At 34.9% G+C, this 21,959-nt stretch overlaps 1 protein-coding gene across 2 annotated transcripts; it reads right to left on the bottom strand.

The window, feature by feature from the left end:
• Nucleotides 1-3,259: 3,259 nt before the first annotated feature.
• Nucleotides 3,260-17,759, bottom strand: LOC138334243 (uncharacterized). Of its 2 annotated transcripts, none has more exons than XM_069282865.1 (2): nt 17,647-17,759; nt 3,260-4,250 (listed from the first exon to the last, which is right to left on the bottom strand). In XM_069282865.1, the coding sequence occupies exon 2, from the start codon at nt 4,233-4,235 to the stop codon at nt 3,633-3,635; it is 603 nt and encodes a 200-aa protein (XP_069138966.1). In that variant the 5' UTR covers nt 4,236-4,250; nt 17,647-17,759; the 3' UTR covers nt 3,260-3,632. The 2 variants fall into 2 exon arrangements, with proteins under 2 accessions (XP_069138966.1, XP_069138964.1); XM_069282863.1 differs by lacking the exon at nt 17,647-17,759 and adding an exon at nt 15,383-15,890.
• Nucleotides 17,760-21,959: the final 4,200 nt, after the last annotated feature.

Genomic DNA, 21,959 nt, shown 5'->3' with positions numbered 1-21,959 from the left:
GCAAACTTTGCTTCTATATCTATCTAATGATCTCATTATCAGTTGTCATTCAAATCTATTTCTGTTTTGGATTTCCTTTATTGGATAATATTTAGTGAATAATAGTAGAAACACATCCATAAAGCAACATTTTTATATACAACTAAATATCCTTCTAAATGTCAGTAGACTCAGTATTAGCATTAAACATAAATGAAATATACATATTTTGCAGGTATACAAGGCTACAGGAAACTTAACTCTATCTGGAAGGAAAATGTAACGGAAGTGAATCTTGTTTATAATGATGGTGTTGTATTTACGGAATGGATGCCAAGCGCCATTAGATGTGCCCGAGCATGCGAATTACACTCCATACCATGCTTAGACGTTACATTTACGACAACCACAAATGAGTGCCGAGGATATAATGGACTGTCATATGACTCCGCCAGCCAATCAGATACTCAGATGTGGAGACGTAAGTTGTTACGCACCAACAGAAACTTGGTGTATTATCAAGCTATAAAATAATGTTTAATATATCCATGGGATACCAAAACACAAAACAAATCATATACAAAAATAACCAAAGTTTGCGCTGCTATATGTAGGCATCTAGCTGCAATATTGTAGCTCAATAGACTTTTATACAGATAATGGTGTCGTCTTTAGAGCTACAACTGGTGCTAGCCCGAGATACTCTGGCCCTGACACCAGACTTAGACATTATGACAGATAGACGTCTAGTTTAGGGCCAGAGCGCAGTAGTACTCGAAAACCTGGAATAAGCCGACACCGTTTGGTATCGGGCCAGTTACTCTCCGATTCAGACTGACCACCGAGAATCACCACTAACCTTAGTCTTTTCAACAAATGAATATCATATCTACCCAAATATAGCAATCCGTCGAGATCAAAGAGGATTTGCATACTACGAGAAAATGGCGACGACGACGAGTGAAATTTAAAGTTGCGGAAAAGAAACTACTGTGTTGACACAATAGAACGTGCATGCGTGGTGAAATGGATGGCTATGAGTAGATAAATAATTCATTTGTTGAAAAGACCAAGGTAAGTGGCGATTCTCGGTGGTAATATTCTGTAAGTAGTCTGAATCGGAGAGTACCTGGCCCGATACCAAACGGTGTCGGCTTATTCCAGGTTTATTTTATATCGCTTACCTCCAAGGCAATAAAACTGAACCATATAAAATATCAAATTCTCAGCGAGACATTTTGTTTTACATATACACATATGAATGCCTTTCTGAAGAGAATTTATACAGCAAGTCTACAAAGTATGAATTTGACGTTTTGTGAGCGGTACGGTAGATATTAAGAAAGGCACTTATGTTTGTTTTCGACAAGAATAATATATAAATGCTTTTGTACGCACAAAATAATTGGAAACCTACAAAAAAGTAAAGAAAATTGTGCCCGAGTGATTTTCGGAGGCTCTGCTCCACTAGGACACATAGGGACCAATTCGTACCCGGCCGAAAGGTATAGTAGGCCGGGTACGTATATTCGTTCTAGTAGGTATCCTGTTGTTTCCAATCTCTTTGCATCCTCGATACTCCAGGAGTTTCCGATTACTTACGATTTCTACACCACTGGCCTATCTCATAGAAAAAATGGAGGCAGCTCAGCGGAAAACATTTGACCAATCACAGGCCAACGAAAATTTCCCTTGAAGACTACAGAGAAAGTGACGCCTACCATCAAAGCCACACTGTCGACCACAGTGTACTACTATACGACTCTTTTGATATATATCAAAAGACTAAATTACCTGTTCTATTCTGTTTCCCCCCCAGTTTTACTATGAGATACTCCAGGAGTGTAGAGATCGGAAGTGATCGGAACTCCTGGAGCATCGAGAATGATCTCCTAGATGATATGTGGCCCTGGATGTATCTATGACCACAAATGTGACAGGTGCATATCCGAGTGTGAATTTGGTAACGCTGTCATAGCGATGATTCAACCCCGTTGACATTGCGTTGCTTTATAGTATTACGTGTATATTTATGTTAATGTTGATAGTTAGTGACTGGAACAATCTGATGAGATAATATCGCTGCACTTTTTAAGCGTAGTTTCAGAGCATGAACTCTGGTCCCAGGTGGAAAAAAACTATCGGAAATCTGCTCATGGTGCACATGATGTTCGACTTACGATTACTAGTGCATCAACTTATCCCAGGGGTTACTATCACTATTATATTACCCTGGACTATGTCATAGTAAACATACATGTAATAAAACTGAAGTGAGATGTGCGACAACACATGAAACAGTTGGTTTGGCGTAGATCAAAAGAATCAACTAACGATACCCTCGCTGTACACCGCTTCGTTCTCTTTAATCTTCAAAAGAAGTCTCCTCAGCCCAGTTTTTTTTTTTGAAATACCTTCAGATTTGCTATTCAAGGAGTGGATATACAATAGTGATAGTCGCCCCTATCATATCGAGGATAATACAATAGATGTAATTCGCAAATCGACCTAACACTCCAGACACTAAACTAGGTTCTGGATATGTAAACAATGGCAACATAGAGCAATGATTATTCAGATTACACAATCATTTGTAACTAAAGCGAGTTCCATGTCATCATTAAGTTAAGAAATTCTCAACTTGACACTAGATCAATACAACAATTGATGATATTGTTTTTGATACATATGTAGTTGATTTTCTGTTTCCAGACGCCTGCCGTCTACCCGGGTACACCTATGATCCAACCTTCCGTGTGTGTATCCGTCTGTATTCAACTTCCCAGAATTGGTACGAGTCTCAGACTACGTGTCGTAATGACGGGGCAGACCTTCTCATCCTGGACACACTGGAGAAAGTGCTAGCCACGGAAACTGGTGTTCACAAACACCTATTTGCAGGTAAAACTCGCGCGCGTGTAAGGATGTGTGTGAGGGTGTGAGGGTGTGTGTGTGTGTGTGTGTGTGTGTGTGTTCGAGATATCTATGTATCAACAGTTTCATTTTTATTATCTTAGTAGTTCACCATTTCAACATTATTATAGAACCCCCTCCACAACCATCAATTTCAACATTGTTGTAGTTTTGGATCTCTCTGCTAAACAATCAAACTTTAACAATAGTGTAGAAGATAGGTTCCCCACTGTTTCGCCTCAGTCTTACTTCTTACAGTTATTACGTATACATTCCTTTGCATTGAAAATGCTACGATCATATTTTGTACATAATTTGGTACTTTAATCAGATTCCATAGCAATACATGTCAAAATATGTAATAATGTTATGTTAAAATATATTCTTTATTTAATGCATTTAGTAGCATTAATATCAAACTGCAAATGACCAAATCATGCTATTCCGTTTACATCATGCATACCTAGCTAGCTATATATATTGTACACTGTATGTAAGAGATATACAGCACAAAAGAAAAAGATATTGTCACATACTTTATCACATGCACGTCCAAAGCAAGATACGTTCTTAGATCAATTCAGCCGTTAAGGTTTGTGTTTGGGTTAGGGTTTCCCTATGCTCTTAATTTGGGACGAAACTAAGCCCAACATGTTCTGTACTGGTTGTACTGTACAGGCCATGTAACACACTGGCCACAGAACGTTATCCGAGAAAATATTATAAAACAACGAACAGTGTCATCGTTTATCTAGCCGAACTCTTGGTATACCATACATTATGAATGGCTTTCCTTCCAATTCGGGAGAAGCCACACCATTGTCTATCACGTGTTGTATGACGTCATTCAAGACATTGTTGTCCATTGTCCTGCGCGTGTAGTCCCATGATCGTGAGTCTTTAGCTTTACTATTTAAAATCATGGACACCAGTTGATCGTTTGTCTCTTTGCGCCAATGACTCCATTCCTGTAGACTTCCGGTGTCACTCCCAGCATCCCCTACATCTTCCGTATCTGTTTCCTCCACGTGATCTGTGGAACTAAATGTCAACAAACGGTCGTCCAATAAGACTCGGTCTACTATATCCGCGCGCTCACGTGACCGGTTGACAGTCGTTACCCATGCGTCAACTGTATCACACCGACACTTATCCTCAAACTCTGAAGAATGTTGTTTGAGTTTCCGTAAATCAGACAGAGGTAAATTTAGCGCTTCTGATTTGGATGTCCATGTCCGGTATTTCTCACATGATGCACAATGGCGGTGATGTTGTAACGTTCCCAGTTTCCGGTCTCTTGTAGTAGATTTTCCTATTTTACGCCAGAAATCGTGGATTCCCATCTTCTTTATACCGATCTGTAAGAAAAATGTAAAAACATTGTGTTTATGTTCTTCATAAATATTAGGGGTAACACGGGATCCATTCAAACGTATATCTGTAGGATACAAATTACTTATACATCCAATATTAGGGGTAACACGAGATCCCTTCAAACGTATATCTGTAGGATACAAATTACTTATATATCCAATATTAGGGGTAACACGAGATCCATTCAAACGTATATCTGTAGGATACAAATTACAATATATATCCAATATTAGGTGTAACACCTACGGGATCCCTTCTAACGTATATATCTGTAGGATACAAATTACTTATATATCCAATATTAGGGGTAACACGAGATCCCTTCAAACGTATATCTGTAGGATACAAATTACTTATATATCCAATATTAGGGGTAACACGAGATCCATTCAAACGTATATCTGTAGGATACAAATTACTTATATATCCAATATTAGGGGTAACACGGGATCCCTTCAAACGTATATCTGTAGGATACAAATTACTTATATATCCAATATTAGGTGTAACACGTGATCCCTTCAAACGTATATCTGTAGGATACAAATTACTTATATATCCAATATTAGGGGTAACACGAGATCCATTCAAACGTATATCTGTAAGATACAAATTACTTATATATCCAATATTAGGGGTAACACGAGATCCCTTCAAACGTATATCTGTAGGATACAAATTACTTATATATCCAATATTAGGTGTAACACGAGATCCATTCAAACGTATATCTGTAGGATACAAATTACTTATATATCCAATATTAGGGGTAACACGAGATCCCTTCAAACGTATATCTGTAGGATACAAATTACTTATATATCCAATATTAGGGGTAACACGGGATCCCTTCAAACGTATATCTGTAGGATACAAATTACTTATATATCCAATATTAGGGGTAACACGAGATCCATTCAAACGTATATCTGTAGGATACAAATTACTTATATATCCAATATTAGGGGTAACACGGGATCCCTTCTAACGTATATCTGTAGGATACAAATTACTTATATATCCAATATTAGGGGTAACACGGGATCCCTTCAAACGTATATCTGTAGGATACAAATTACTTATATATCCAATATTAGGGGTAACACGGGATCCCTTCAAACGTATATCTGTAGGATACAAATTACTTATATATCCAATATTAGGGGTAACACGGGATCCCTTCAAACGTATATCTGTAGGATACAAATTACTTATATATCCAATATTAGGGGTAACACGAGATCCATTCAAACGTATATCTGTAGGATACAAATTACTTATATATCCAATATTAGGGGTAACACGAGATCCATTCAAACGTATATCTGTAGGATACAAATTACTTATATATCCAATATTAGGGGTAACACGGGATCCATTCAAACGTATATCTGTAGGATACAAATTACTTATATATCCAATATTAGGGGTAACACGAGATCCCTTCAAACGTATATCTGTAGGATACAAATTACTTATATATCCAATATTAGGGGTAACACGAGATCCATTCAAACGTATATCTGTAGGATACAAATTACTTATATATCCAATATTAGGGGTAACACGAGATCCATTCAAACGTATATCTGTAGGATACAAATTACTTATATATCCAATATTAGGGGTAACACGAGATCCATTCAAACGTATATCTGTAGGATACAAATTACTTATATATCCAATATTAGGGGTAACACGGGATCCATTCAAACGTATATCTGTAGGATACAAATTACTTATATATCCAATATTAGGGGTAACACGAGATCCATTCAAACGTATATCTGTAGGATACAAATTACTTATATATCAAATATTAGGGGTAACACGAGATCCATTCAAACGTATATCTGTAGGATACAAATTACTTATATATCCAATATTAGGGGTAACACGAGATCCATTCAAACGTATATCTGTAGGATACAAATTACTTATATATCCAATATTAGGGGTAACACGAGATCCATTCAAACGTATATCTGTAGGATACAAATTAGTTATTATATATCCAATATTAGGGGTAACACGAGATCCATTCAAACGTATATCTGTAGGATACAAATTACTTATATATCAAATATTAGGGGTAACACGTGATCCCTTCAAACGTATATCTGTAGGATACAAATTACTTATATATCCAATATTAGGGGTAACACGTGATCGATTCTAAAGTATATCTGTAGGATACAAATTACTTATATATCCAATATTAGGGGTAACACGAGATCCATTCAAACGTATATCTGTAGGATACAAATTACTTATATATCCAATATTAGGGGTAACACGAGATCCATTCAAACGTATATCTGTAGGATACAAATTACTTATATATCCAATATTAGGGGTAACACGTGATCCCTTCTAAAGTATATCTGTAGGATACAAATTACTTATATATCCAATATTAGGGGTAACACGGGATCCATTCAAACGTATATCTGTAGGATACAAATTACTTATATATCCAATATTAGGGGTAACACGAGATCCATTCAAACGTATATCTGTAGGATACAAATTACTTATATATCCAATATTAGGGGTAACATTGAATCCATTCAAACGTATATCTGTAGGATACAAATTACTTATATATCCAATATTAGGGGTAACACGGGATCCCTTCAAACGTATATCTGTAGGATACAAATTACTTATATATCCAATATTAGGGGTAACACGAGATCCCTTCAAACGTATATCTGTAGGATACAAATTACTTATATATCCAATATTAGGGGTAACACGAGATCCATCCAAACCTATATCTGTAGGATACAAATTACATATATATCCAATATTAGGGGTAACACGGGATCCCTTCAAACGTATATCTGTAGGATACAAATTACTTATATATCCAATATTAGGTGTAACACGAGATCCATTCAAACGTATATCTGTAGGATACAAATTACTTATATATATCCAATATTAGGTGTAACACGTGATCGATTCTATGGTATATCTGTAGGAAACAAATTATATATCCAATATTAGGGGTAAACACGGGATCCCTTCAAACGTATATCTGTAGGATACAAATTACTTATATATCCAATATTAGGGGTAACACGTGATCCCTTCTAACGTATATCTGTAGGATACAAATTACTTATATATCCAATATTAGGGGTAACACGAGATCCATTCAAACGTATATCTGTAGGATACAAATTACTTATATATCCAATATTAGGGGTAACACGAGATCCATTCAAACGTATATCTGTAGGATACAAATTACTTATATATCCAATATTAGGGGTAACACGAGATCCATTCAAACGTATATCTGTAGGATACAAATTACTTATATATCAAATATTAGGGGTAACACGTGATCCATTCTAAAGTATATCTGTAGGATACAAATTACTTATATATCCAATATTAGGGGTAACACGTGATCGATTCTAAAGTATATCTGTAGGATACAAATTACTATATCCATATATCCAATATTAGGGGTAACACGAGATCCATTCAAACGTATATCTGTAGGATACAAATTACTTATATATCCAATATTAGGGGTAACACGGGATCCATTCAAACGTATATCTGTAGGATACAAATTACTTATATATCCAATATTAGGGGTAACACGAGATCCATTCAAACGTATATCTGTAGGATACAAATTACTTATATATCCAATATTAGGGGTAACACGAGATCCCTTCTAACGTATATCTGTAGGATACAAATTACTTATATATCCAATATTAGGGGTAACACGAGATCCATTCAAACGTATATCTGTAGGATACAAATTACTTATATATCCAATATCAGGGGTAACACGGCTCCATTCAAACGTATATCTGTAGGATACAAATTACTTATATAAATCCAATATTAGGGGTAACACGAGATCCATTCAAACCTATATCTGTAGGATACAAATTACTTATATATCCAATATCAGGGGTAACACGGCTCCATTCAAACGTATATCTGTAGGATACAAATTACTTATATATCCAATATTAGGGGTAACACGAGATCCCTTCAAACGTATATCTGTAGGATACAAATTACTTATATATCCAATATTAGGGGTAACACGGGATCCCTTCAAACGTATATCTGTAGGATACAAATTACTTATATATCCAATATTAGGGGTAACACGAGATCCATTCAAACGTATATCTGTAGGATACAAATTACTTATATATCCAATATCAGGTGGGTAACACGGGATCCCTTCAAACGTATATCTGTAGGATACAAATTACTTATATATCCAATATCAGGGGTAACACGGGATCCATTCAAACGTATATCTGTAGGATACAAATTACTTATATATCCAATATCAGGGGTAACACGGGATCCATTCAAACGTATATCTGTAGGATACAAACTACTTATATATCCAATATTAGGGGTAACACGGATCCATTCAAACGTATATCTGTAGGATACAAATTACTTATATATCCAATATTAGGGGTAACACGAGATCCATTCAAACGTATATCTGTAGGATACAAATTACTTATATATCCAATATTAGGGGTAACACGGGATCCCTTCAAACGTATATCTGTAGGATACAAATTACTTATATATCCCAATATTAGGGGTAACACGGGATCCCTTCAAACGTATATCTGTAGGATACAAACTACTTATATATCCAATATTAGGGGTAACACGAGATCCATTCAAACGTATATCTGTAGGATACAAACTACTTATATATCCAATATTAGGGGTAACACGAGATTCATTCAAACGTATATCTGTAGGATACAAATTACTTATATATCCAATATTAGGGGTAACACGTGATCCTAAGTATATCTGTTACAAATTACTTATATATCTGTATTAGGGGTAACACGGGATCCATACAAACGTATACTTAGAAAATTATTATATACAATATTAGGGGTAACACGTGATCCATTCTAAACGTATATCTGTAGGATACAAATTACTTATATATCCAATATTAGGGGTAACACGGATCCATTCAAACGTATATCTGTAGGATACAAATTACTTATATATCCAATATTAGGTGTAACACGGGATCCCTTCAAACGTATATCTGTAGGATACAAATTACTTATATATCCAATATTAGGGGTAACACGAGATCCATTCAAACGTATATCTGTAGGATACAAATTACTTATATATCCAATATTAGGGGTAACACGGATCCATTCAAACGTATATCTGTAGGATACAAATTACTTATATATCCAATATTAGGGGTAACACGGGATCCCTTCAAACGTATATCTGTAGGATACAAATTACTTATATATCCAATATTAGGGGTAACACGAGATCCATTCAAACGTATATCTGTAGGATACAAATTACTTATATATCCAATATTAGGGGTAACACGAGATCCCTTCTAACGTATATCTGTAGGATACAAATTACTTATATATCCAATATAGGGGTAACACGAGATCCCTTCAAACGTATATCTGTAGGATACAAATTACTTATATATCCAATATTAGGGGTAACACGGATCCATTCAAACGTATATCTGTAGGATACAAATTACTTATATATCCAATATTAGGGGTAACACGAGATCCATTCAAACGTATATCTGTAGGATACAAATTACTTATATATCCAATATTAGGGGTAACACGAGATCCATTCAAACGTATATCTGTAGGATACAAATTACTTATATATCCAATATTAGGTGTAACACGAGATCCATTCAAACGTATATCTGTAGGATACAAATTACTTATATATCCAATATTAGGGGTAACACGAGATCCATTCAAACGTATATCTGTAGGATACAAATTACTTATATATCCAATATTAGGTGTAACACGTGATCCCTTCTAACGTATATCTGTAGGATACAAATTACTTATATATCCAATATATTAGGGTAACACGAGATCCATTCAAACGTATATCTGTAGGATACAAATTACTTATATATCCAATATTAGGGTAACACGGATCCATTCAAACGTATATCTGTAGGATACAAATTACTTATATATCCAATATTAGGGGTAACACGGCTCCATTCAAACGTATATCTGTAGGATACAAATTACTTATATATCCAATATTAGGGGTAACACGGGATCCATTCAAACGTATATCTGTAGGATACAAATTACTTATATATCCAATATTAGGGGTAACACGGGATCCATTCAAACGTATATCTGTAGGATACAAATTACTTATATATCCAATATTAGGGGTAACACGGATCCATTCAAACGTATATCTGTAGGATACAAATTACTTATATATCCAATATTAGGGGTAACACGAGATCCATTCAAACCTATATCTGTAGGATACAAATTACTTATATATCCAATATTAGGGGTAACACGGAATCCCTTCAAACGTATATCTGTAGGATACAAATTACTTATATATCCAATATTAGGGGTAACACGAGATCCATTCAAACGTATATCTGTAGGATACAAATTACTTATATATCCAATATTAGGGGTAACACGGGATCCCTTCAAACGTATATCTGTAGGATACAAATTACTTATATATCCAATATTAGGGGTAACACGAGATCCATTCAAACGTATATCTGTAGGATACAAATTACTTATATATCCAATATTAGGGGTAACATTGGATCCATTCAAACGTATATCTGTAGGATACAAATTACTTATATATCCAATATTAGGGGTAACACGGGATCCCTTCAAACGTATATCTGTAGGATACAAATTACTTATATATCCAATATTAGGGGTAACACGAGATCCATTCAAACGTATATCTGTAGGATACAAATTACTTATATATCCAATATTAGGGGTAACACGAGATCCCTTCTAACGTATATCTGTAGGATACAAATTACTTATATATCCAATATTAGGGGTAACACGAGATCCATTCAAACGTATATCTGTAGGATACAAATTACTTATATATCCAATATTAGGGGTAACACGAGATCCATTCAAACGTATATCTGTAGGATACAAATTACTTATATATCCAATATTAGGGGTAACACGGGATCCCTTCAAACGTATATCTGTAGGATACAAATTACTTATATATCCAATATTAGGGGTAACACGAGATCCATTCAAACGTATATCTGTAGGATACAAATTACTTATATATCCAATATTAGGGGTAACACGAGATCCATTCAAACGTATATCTGTAGGATACAAATTACTTATATATCCAATATTAGGGGTAACACGAGATCCATTCAAACGTATATCTGTAGGATACAAATTACTTATATATCCAATATTAGGGGTAACACGAGATCCCTTCTAACGTATATCTGTAGGATACAAATTACTTATATCCAATATTAGGGGTAACACGAGATCCATTCAAACGTATATCTGTAGGATACAAATTACTTATATATCCAATATTAGGGGTAACACGGATCCCTTCAAACGTATATCTGTAGGATACAAATTACTTATATATCCAATATTAGGGGTAACACGAGATCCATTCAAACGTATATCTGTAGGATACAAATTACTTATATATCCAATATTAGGGGTAACACGAGATCCATTCAAACGTATATCTGTAGGATACAAATTACTTATATATCCAATATTAGGGGTAACACGAGATCCATTCAAACGTATATCTGTAGGATACAAATTACTTATATATCCAATATTAGGGGTAACACGAGATCCATTCAAACGTATATCTGTAGGATACAAATTACTTATATATCCAATATTAGGGGTAACACGAGATCCATTCAAACGTATATCTGTAGGATACAAATTACTTATATATCAAATATTAGGGGTAACACGGGATCGATTCTAAAGTATATCTGTAGGATACAAATTACTTATATATCCAATATTAGGGGTAACACGGCCATTCAAACGTATATCTGTAGGATACAAAATTACTTATATATCCAATATTAGGGGTAACACGAGATCCATTCAAACGTATATCTGTAGGATACAAATTACTTATATATCCAATATTAGGGGTAACACGAGATCCATTCAAACGTATATCTGTAGGATACAAATTACTTATATATCCAATATTAGGGGTAACACGGGATCCATTCAAACGTATATCTGTAGGATACAAATTACTTATATATCCAATATTAGGGGTAACACGAGATCCATTCAAACGTATATCTGTAGGATACAAATTACTTATATATCCAATATTAGGGGTAACACGAGATCCATTCAAACGTATATCTGTAGGATACAAATTACTTATATATCCAATATTAGGGGTAACACGAGATCCATTCAAACGTATATCTGTAGGATACAAATTACTTATATATCCAATATTAGGGGTAACACGAGATCCATTCAAACGTATATCTGTAGGATACAAATTACTTATATATCCAATATTAGGGGTAACACGAGATCCATTCAAACGTATATCTGTAGGATACAAATTACTTATATATCCAATATTAGGGGTAACACGAGATCCATTCAAAAGTATATCTGTAGGATACAAATTACTTATATATCCAATATTAGGGGTAACACGGATCCTTCAAACGTATACAAATTACTTATATATCCAATATCACGGTCCATTCAAACGTATATCTGTAGGATACAAATTACTTATATATCCAATATTAGGGGTAACACGGGATCCATTCAAACGTATATCTGTAGGATACAAATTACTTATATATCCAATATTAGGGGTAACACGGATCCCTTCAAACGTATATCTGTAGGATACAAATTACTTATATATCCAATATTAGGGGTAACACGAGATCCATTCAAACGTATATCTGTAGGATACAAATTACTTATATATCCAATATTAGGGGTAACACGAGATCCATTCAAACGTATATCTGTAGGATACAAATTACTTATATATCCAATATTAGGGGTAACACGAGATCCATTCAAACGTATATCTGTAGGATACAAATTACTTATATATCCAATATTAGGGGTAACACGAGATCCATTCAAACGTATATATCTGTGGATACAAATTACTTATACATATATATCAAATATTAGGTGTAACACGAGATCCCTTCTAACGTATATCTGTAGGATACAAATTACTTATATATCCAATATTAGGGGTAACACGGGATCCCTTCTAACGTATATCTGTAAGATACAAATTACTATATATCAAATATCAGGGGTAACACGTGATCGATTCTAAAGTATATCTGTAGGATACAAATTATATATCCAATATTATGGGTAACACGTGATCGATTCTAAAGTATATCTGTAGGATACAAATTACTTATATATCAAATATTATGGGTAACACGTGATCGATTCTAAGGTATATCTGTAGGATACAAATTACTTATAGATCAAATATTAGGGGTAAAACGTGATCGATTCTAAAGTATATCTGTAGGATACAAATTATATATCCAATATTAGGGGTAACACGAGATCCATTCAAACGTATATCTGTAGGATACAAATTACTTATATATCCAATATTAGGGGTAATGCGAGATCCATTCAAACGTATATTTGTAGGATACGAATCACTTCAAATAAGTGAACCACGTGTAGTTGAAAGATAAACAAAATGCTAGCCAGTTAGAGTTTTTAAAGTAAAATCATGGTCGACAAACACGACATGTTGTCAAATATTCAAATTGAACACGACTATTGCTGGTACCGCATAACTTTCGCGATATTCGCGTTGCATATACACGGTAGAATTTTGTTTATCTTTCAACTACACGTGGATATTTAAAAATAAAACCGGAAGCGAAGTTGATTGGCTGCCGTTTGCTCTACTAAATGTGTATACGGCGGCCATTACAAATGTGTGAAGTAGAAGGGTCTCGGAAGTATTTCATTGTACACAGTTGTTTAATTTCATAAATGGGATGTAACATGGGGGCAAAGGAGTACATAAGATCCCAATATAAAGGTATGTGTACGTTTTCCCGGCATTGCATGGACGATATATTAGAAATATGCCGCTCACGTAGCGTAGGCCAAATCTGGCCTACGATTTCACATTTTTAAGAGGTACCGCGAGCTGACTATATATTAGGCAAAAAAAAAAAAAATAAATAAAAGCCTAATAATATAGGCAGGTTTAGCGGACTATATGGGTACCAAAGAGACCCTGTTGATATGAAGAGAATTACATATAATATGTACCTGTATAAGTTTGATTTGGGCCGTTTTATGTCCATGCCATGAATCCATCATTATTTTCAATAAAGTATCAATTAAGATATTAAGTTATTGTATTTGAAATATTTACTACATCCTTGAACAAACTTAATATTTACTGAGAATATGTATGCACTTACAATACAAATTTAGGAGACGTATAAAATTTGTTCAAGGATGCGCTCTATGGTTTCTAAAACAAAAACCTAATAGTGTCAAAATTTATGCATATTTTGGATGGTAACCATGGCAACCACAGTAGCAAAATTAGAAAACATTCATTAAAGTTGAATCAGGGAGGGATGTATTAAATGTTTAAAATACAACAAATTAATCACTAAATACATGTAACAGGTTTGAAAACTTGATGGATTTGGGGCCCAAACCATACATAGTTATTTGCAAATTTTCGTAATATCAATGATGTACGATTTATAATGACAACTGCCATAAATGAATCAGGGGTGTACTTCTTATTTCACATACAACAGCTTAAGTTCTTATCTTTAATTAAAATTGATGGATTAAAAAAAGGCTCTGTCGTCGTTATTTCAATACTGCAAAAGTCTCTCGATCGGGATTTAGTTATCTTGGGTGATGGACTAAACACCACGAAAATTATTGTTGAGAATGTTATATATCGAGTGATATACTGTAAAGTGTTCATTCTGATCTTATGATATGTATAAAATGACGTTAAACTAATATAACTTTGGAATCACAAGATATATTCCGAGAAAATTAAATTGTAACCTGTCACACACAAACAACCCACGGGTACTCAGTAGCTATATATAGTCAAACAACCATTTAAGAACATTTTACATCAGAACATCGATTTTTATGTTACATTCATATACAATGTCACGTTTTAGATGATGATATTTAAAGAGTGACATTGTATACAATTGTTAATAGTAAATATTTACCTTTCAGGTGAGTTTTTATCCGCGCTAATTAACCAGACACATGCACATGTACACTTGCTAGGCTTGACTACTATCCTCTCTCTCGATCATCGCACTTTAACCTCTGTCTGTGTACATGTCAATTTCAATGATGACCTGTCACTTCCCCAGAATAAATTTGTCACTTTCACCAAAGAGGCCTCAAGGGGGTACAGACAATAGCTGTCTTGTCCCCTATTGTTTTCATTACCAGGAGAGTCCCGGCCCCTGGACCTCTGACGTCACGATCAGACGGAGATGGAGTGTGCCATACTGAATCTAAAACAAATCACTGCACAGATCATCACCCCCGGTCTAATCTCCCAGCTGGCTAACTCTGGCGATCATTATCTTAGTGTTGTTTTGGACAGGTACATGGTGCACGACCTTTGTCGCCCCAGGGCCGAGTTACGTACAGTATTACATTTACATGTATATCGTCTAAAGACACTTCGACACAATAGACGAATTGTATTGGTAGCGGATTTCCCGGTGGGCGTCACCCCTGTTTGACCCTTTACTTACGCGTAGTTGTGTAACCAGGTTATGAACTTTAAAGTCCGAGTTGGTTATCGTGTTAACAATGACCGCCAGAACTTGACCAACCTTTACACCTATGTGTTTGATTATCCCCAATCTACCTTATGTGTATTAATCCGCGGCCTTATCCAATCTGTTACATTATCGATCAATGTAGAATGTTCAGTCAACCGTGACGTGACCGGCCATGTCCATATAAGGCCATTGATGCATTGTTGTCATGCCTGCAGGTATAGTCACGGTTTGATAGATGGGGTGACATACAATTTCAATGTATAATCAATAAAAAGTGAAATCAACGCCGGTGATATATCATGGTCAGCTTTGTTTACGTTCCCGGGTTTAATCGCCATAATCTACCGTTTAACTGTCAACACGTCATATAGATATATATCTACAATTTGTATCTATATCGCTATTCGATATAGAGAAATGTTCAATAAGTTATGACGTTAATTTAACAATTTGTGTGATTGTTGTTATACTCTACAGGCAGAACATCACATATCAGGTATGTAATGTATTAAGATCACGAGACCATTTCTAAGAAATAAGTTTCTTCAATTTGAAATAATACATAATTATAATTTTTAAGTGATTATTATTTTTTTTTATTACAACATCTGCAATTTAATGTACAGTATATATAACTATATAATACGATATTTATTAGTATACATGAATAAAACCTTTTCACTGCAAAAATATTAAAGATTAATATTTATTCAAAGATTTAAATCAGTCCAATTTGATAGCGATATCAAAATGATGTTCGGATCAGTCTGGACAGAGATTTAGATAGCATATATTATGTAAATTTCTGTGTAATAAAAAACAGTATAATGTAACACTATCTTTTACGAGTAAAATCCCAAAATTTAGCATGAATATATCTAGAATCTGTGTTTTTATTTCAAACTTCTGCCATAACGAAGCAAACAAGGCACAGTTATTGAGTAAAAATAACATGTAAACGGTTATCAGTTATGTGATATTGGAGTAACAGTACCGAACTTATACCGAAAATAATATGTATATCTATATTGTTGTTTTTGAAACTTTATCCATTACGTTTACTAAAAAGCAAAAATACATCAATGATATTTCTGATATATGTTTCTAAATTACAGTATGAGTGTAGATTTAAATTAATTATTTCAAAATTAGAGTAAATTCTTTAAATAGTATATTCATTATCGATCCTTTTGTATATCATACCGAAATTTAATAGCATGATATATGAAAATTTATCGTATAATCCAAAGAGTAACCACATATAGTGTTCAAATGAAAAATGAAATTATTTGTATACAGGCATTATAAATAGAGAAAATATCTTGTACCTTTTCAAAAATATACTTAGTGATATTTAAATAAGTGTATTTAGTGTGGTAATGCTGTAACCCTTCTTGTATGACTATACATGATTATATTCGAAACGGTGAAAATACATGCTTAGAATTTTTACTAATACCTTAGAAATTACGGGAGATTGCTATATGCCCCGATTCCGTAATTACAGTACTAGACTGGAATAATTTTTAAGGTTAAATCTTTACAAGGATTTGTAAGTGATTCATCCTTAATCTTTAGTTGAAATAGTTCTTTTTTTGTTTCTGAATAAGTCAACTTCCATTATTGTTTTACCTGTGTACGACATATATATATATAAAGCGACAGCCGCCAAATTTGAAAAGGATACTTACAAGTGCACGATTTAATTATTCAGAAGGATACACCTCGGTGACGAAATGTGGAGACACACGATGTGGGACCTGCAATTACATCCACGAAGGGACCAATCTTCTTTTAAAGACTGGGAAAAAAGTAACGCCTAATAATTATTTGAGTTGCATGTATGTCCCACCTGTAAAGAATTCTACATAGGACAAACAGGAAATGCACTGAGTGAGAGAGTCCGAGTTCATAAGCAGCAAATACGCTCACCAGAAACTCGGAAAATCCCACTCAGTGCACACCTCGACACATGTGGTAAAGGCTATTTTACTATATTCCCATTTTACATGATGGGAGACGCTGGGATTACAAACAGACTCTGCAAAGAAAATATGTTTGTAAAATTATTTAAACCATTGTTGAATGGTCATTAATATGTTCATTATTGATTAGTTATAATAATTTAATAATATAGTGATACCTGTACCTATATTTACTGACAATACCGTTACCTCCCCTGCGAGTATTGTCTATTATGACGTCATCATTTACTATGACGTCATCTTGTATCTAAGCTAAAGTAAATAAACAATCGCCTGAAGATGGCCTGAAAGGCCTGAAAACGTTAGCGAAAAGGAATGCTGTGTTGATATATTTTTTTCTTAATATCTACTGATGCACAACGTCTTTTAAAAGTTTAAGTATATATATATATGTGTAATATATATTCCTAGGTATGATCAAGGATATTCTATTTCCATTTGCTTTTACATCTTCATTTTAAAAATGGAGGTGACAATAAAAAAAACCTAGAGCATAGATGTACGGGGTTTCCATAATTCAAATCACAATCCAATTAACGGATGTCCTAACCTGATTGACAGTAAGACAATAGCAAATACCCGATATTGTCCACCGAATAGCAAATTGACGGCGGCCAGGTAATTACAGGTGAGTTCGATGAATGGCGTTGTATACAGGTAAACAACATCCTGGTCCAGGTATTACATAACCATCAAACCAAAGGCATGGCTAATTATGTATCTATATCGGATTATCTACTCGTATATCGATCAAAAGTATTCGGCCACGTCATTTTTATATATTTCATGCATGGGACAAATTTTAATCAATTTTCATGGGTTCATTTCCCATTTTCGAGCGACAGTAGCAAAATTACAGACTGATTGCTTATAGTTATAATAAGAATAATTTTCGATTGGTAATTTCAGGACATACATGTATAGGTGTTTAGCACGCTGATCCAAACCCCGATTTAGGACTTTCTGTGTCATGTCATCCTCGATACTCCAGGGGATCCGATCCATGCCCGAGCCATGTAACGTACACTGTGGTTGGCTGTGTGGCGTTGATGTTTGGCGTCGCTCTCTCTGTAGTCTTCAAAGGAAATGCCTGTGATTGGTTCAGCTCTTTTCCGATGAGCTGCCTCCAATTTTACTATGAAAGAGTCCAGGGGTGTAGAGATCGTAAGTGATCGGAACCCCTGGAGTATCGAGGATGGTGTCATCTTAGTGACGCACTTTATATATTAGTTATGAAGGATGATATTGAATGGAAAATTATCACTCCTCTTTCCAACGGTAGTACCATTTTGGCACTTATTGTATGTTTATTGTGTTCATGTTGTTGTTATTTGTTTAGCTATAGAATTACATGTGTAATAGTAAAAGGTGTTAAATAAAATTGAATTAAATTGAATTGTAATAATACCCACCCGAAAAATGACTATTTAGCCGCTAAAACCACAGGGACCTGGCACGATTTTTTTAACAGTATACATATATATATTATAGTATCTATAATATATATACATATGTAAACTGTTGGTTAAAAAAATCGTGCCAGGTCTCTGTTTCTAAAACTTGGTGTGGTGGATGTTTTTGTCTCGGGGAGTTTTTCTCCCTTCTCGTGTACAGATAGAATATGAACTTCACTGTTTTAATCTAGAACCCTAAGACCTCTAGAAATGGTCTATGGACACTCGGGTGGGTCCAAGTTGATATAGAGATTGAACAGTGTTTTGATTGCGTTAAAGGTGGTATGAACGCAATGGGATACAGACATATTCAATGTAGCGCGTTAGCGCTACATGTAGAATATGTCTGTATCCCATTGCGTTCATACCACCTTTAACGCAATCAAAACACTGTTCAATCTATATATTTACATAAATAAATCTACCTTTACGTACAATTTAAAACGGTGATGGTTGCTAAGTTGGGTAACTACGGTAGTCAGGATGACCGAAGATATAGTTCCGATTGTTGAATGTTATAGCTGCAGTTTGGTTTGAAATACAACAATGACACTTTTCAATTATTTTCAACATATATTTTTTTTCAATTTGATAATATATATTAATAATGTCCATTTCGAATAAAAATTGAGATAACCAAGGCGGAACGACTACCGGTATGTATCGTTGTCAGGGTAGTGATGCGGTCCGAAGTGGAGCGAGCCGCCATATTTGATTTTCAACCGAGGAAAGTGACTGTGATAAAGCCTATTGATGGTATGACCGTTGAGCTGCTGAATGTTTGTCATGTATGTATCGGTCTAAGAACGCGATATACACTAAATTCTTCATAGTCATGACTTTTATTTTATTGTACGGAGGATAGACAAGTGTTTGCGTGTGTGTAGGCCTATTTTGAATGCAAAGACGGGGCCATTTAAGCTGATGATACTGTTTCGGATAGGCTACCTGTAATGTTTTTTTTTTCTGGAAACCTGTATATGATCTGTTAACCTATTGTTCGCTTAGACGCTCCCAGAATTGTTCACCGACAATCAGATGTTCTGTATATTTAGGTGAGATGAGTGACCGTACACACATGTACATCTGACGTAACTATGGGATTCCCCGAACATTCCTGAGGAAAGCCCCCCCCCCGGCCCCCCCCCGGTTGTAGCCCAGCGATTCATTTTGTAGTTTATTACCGTTACAATGCTTGAACACATGTTTTGTTTTGATGTCAAATACATATTTAATTGGATCTAATAAAAACTCTTCATTGTTATTTTAAAACCCGTCAACTTATGACACAAAATCTTATCGAAGCGTGAACTAGAAATAGTCCGAACCTGCACTGCGTTTGTATTCATACGTCATTGCGTTTACGCTAATTTGAACGCAACTCCCCTCCCGTTGACTATATAGGGGCATATGTAAATATAACGATTTAATTAATATACTATTACCCCTGTGCTCCCGGCCTCAGACCAAACACGTGTTTAACTTGTCTTGGACATCGGTTTCTCGGTAATATTCAGCAGATTGATAAAGCAACAAGAGGTCCCACTAAAACATGCTGGATCATTTAAAGAATCTAGATGTTACGGGTCTGTCTATATTATTAATGAACATTATGTACGCGCTGATCATTATTAAGTAAGTATTTTCAGTGATTCTTTTTCCCACATGTTTTGTTTTCTCTTTGTGCCCACTAAGCTGCACAGATCATCACCCCCGGTCTAATCTCCCAGCTGGCTAACTCTGGCGATCATTATCTTAGTGTTGTTTTGGACAGGTACATGGTGCACGACCTTTGTCGCCCCAGGGCCGAGTTACGTACAGTATTACATTTACATGTATATCGTCTAAAGACACTTCGACACAATAGACGAATTGTATTGGTAGCGGATTTCCCGGTGGGCGTCACCCCTGTTTGACCCTTTACTTACGCGTAGTTGTGTAACCAGGTTATGAACTTTAAAGTCCGAGTTGGTTATCGTGTTAACAATGACCGCCAGAACTTGACCAAAAACTTTACACCTATGTGTTTGATTATCCCCAATCTACCTTATGTGTATTAATCCGCGGCCTTATCCAATCTGTTACATTATCGATCAATGTAGAATGTTCAGTCAACCGTGACGTGACCGGCCATGTCCATATAAGGCCATTGATGCATTGTTGTCATGCCTGCAGGTATAGTCACGGTTTGATAGATGGGAGTGACATACAATTTCAATGTATAATCAATAAAAAGTGAAATCAACGCCGGTGATATAATCATGGTCAGCTTTGTTTACGTTCCCGGGTTTAATCGCCATAATCTACCGTTTAACTGTCAACACGTCATATAGATATATATCTACAATTTGTATCTATATCGCTATTCGATATAGAGAAATGTTCAATAAGTTATGACGTTAATTTAACACAATTTGTGTGATTGTTGTTATACTCTACAGGCAGAACATCACATATCAGGTATGTAATGTATTAAGATCACGAGACCATTTCTAAGAAATAAGTTTCTTCAATTTGAAATAATACATAATTATAATTTTTAAGTGATTATTATTTTTTTTATTA

This window comes from Argopecten irradians, chromosome 11 (genome assembly GCF_041381155.1).
Source record: "Argopecten irradians isolate NY chromosome 11, Ai_NY, whole genome shotgun sequence".
Lineage (NCBI taxonomy): Eukaryota > Metazoa > Mollusca > Bivalvia > Pectinida > Pectinidae > Argopecten > Argopecten irradians.
Note: the sequence above shows the minus strand (reverse complement) of the source record. Positions and strands in the feature narration are given on the sequence as shown.

Bases quoted from the DNA above. Each gene is read 5' to 3' on its own strand.
- LOC138334243 (XM_069282865.1), bottom strand. From the start codon at position 4,235: ATGGGAATCCACGATTTCTGGCGTAAAATAGGAAAATCTACTACAAGA.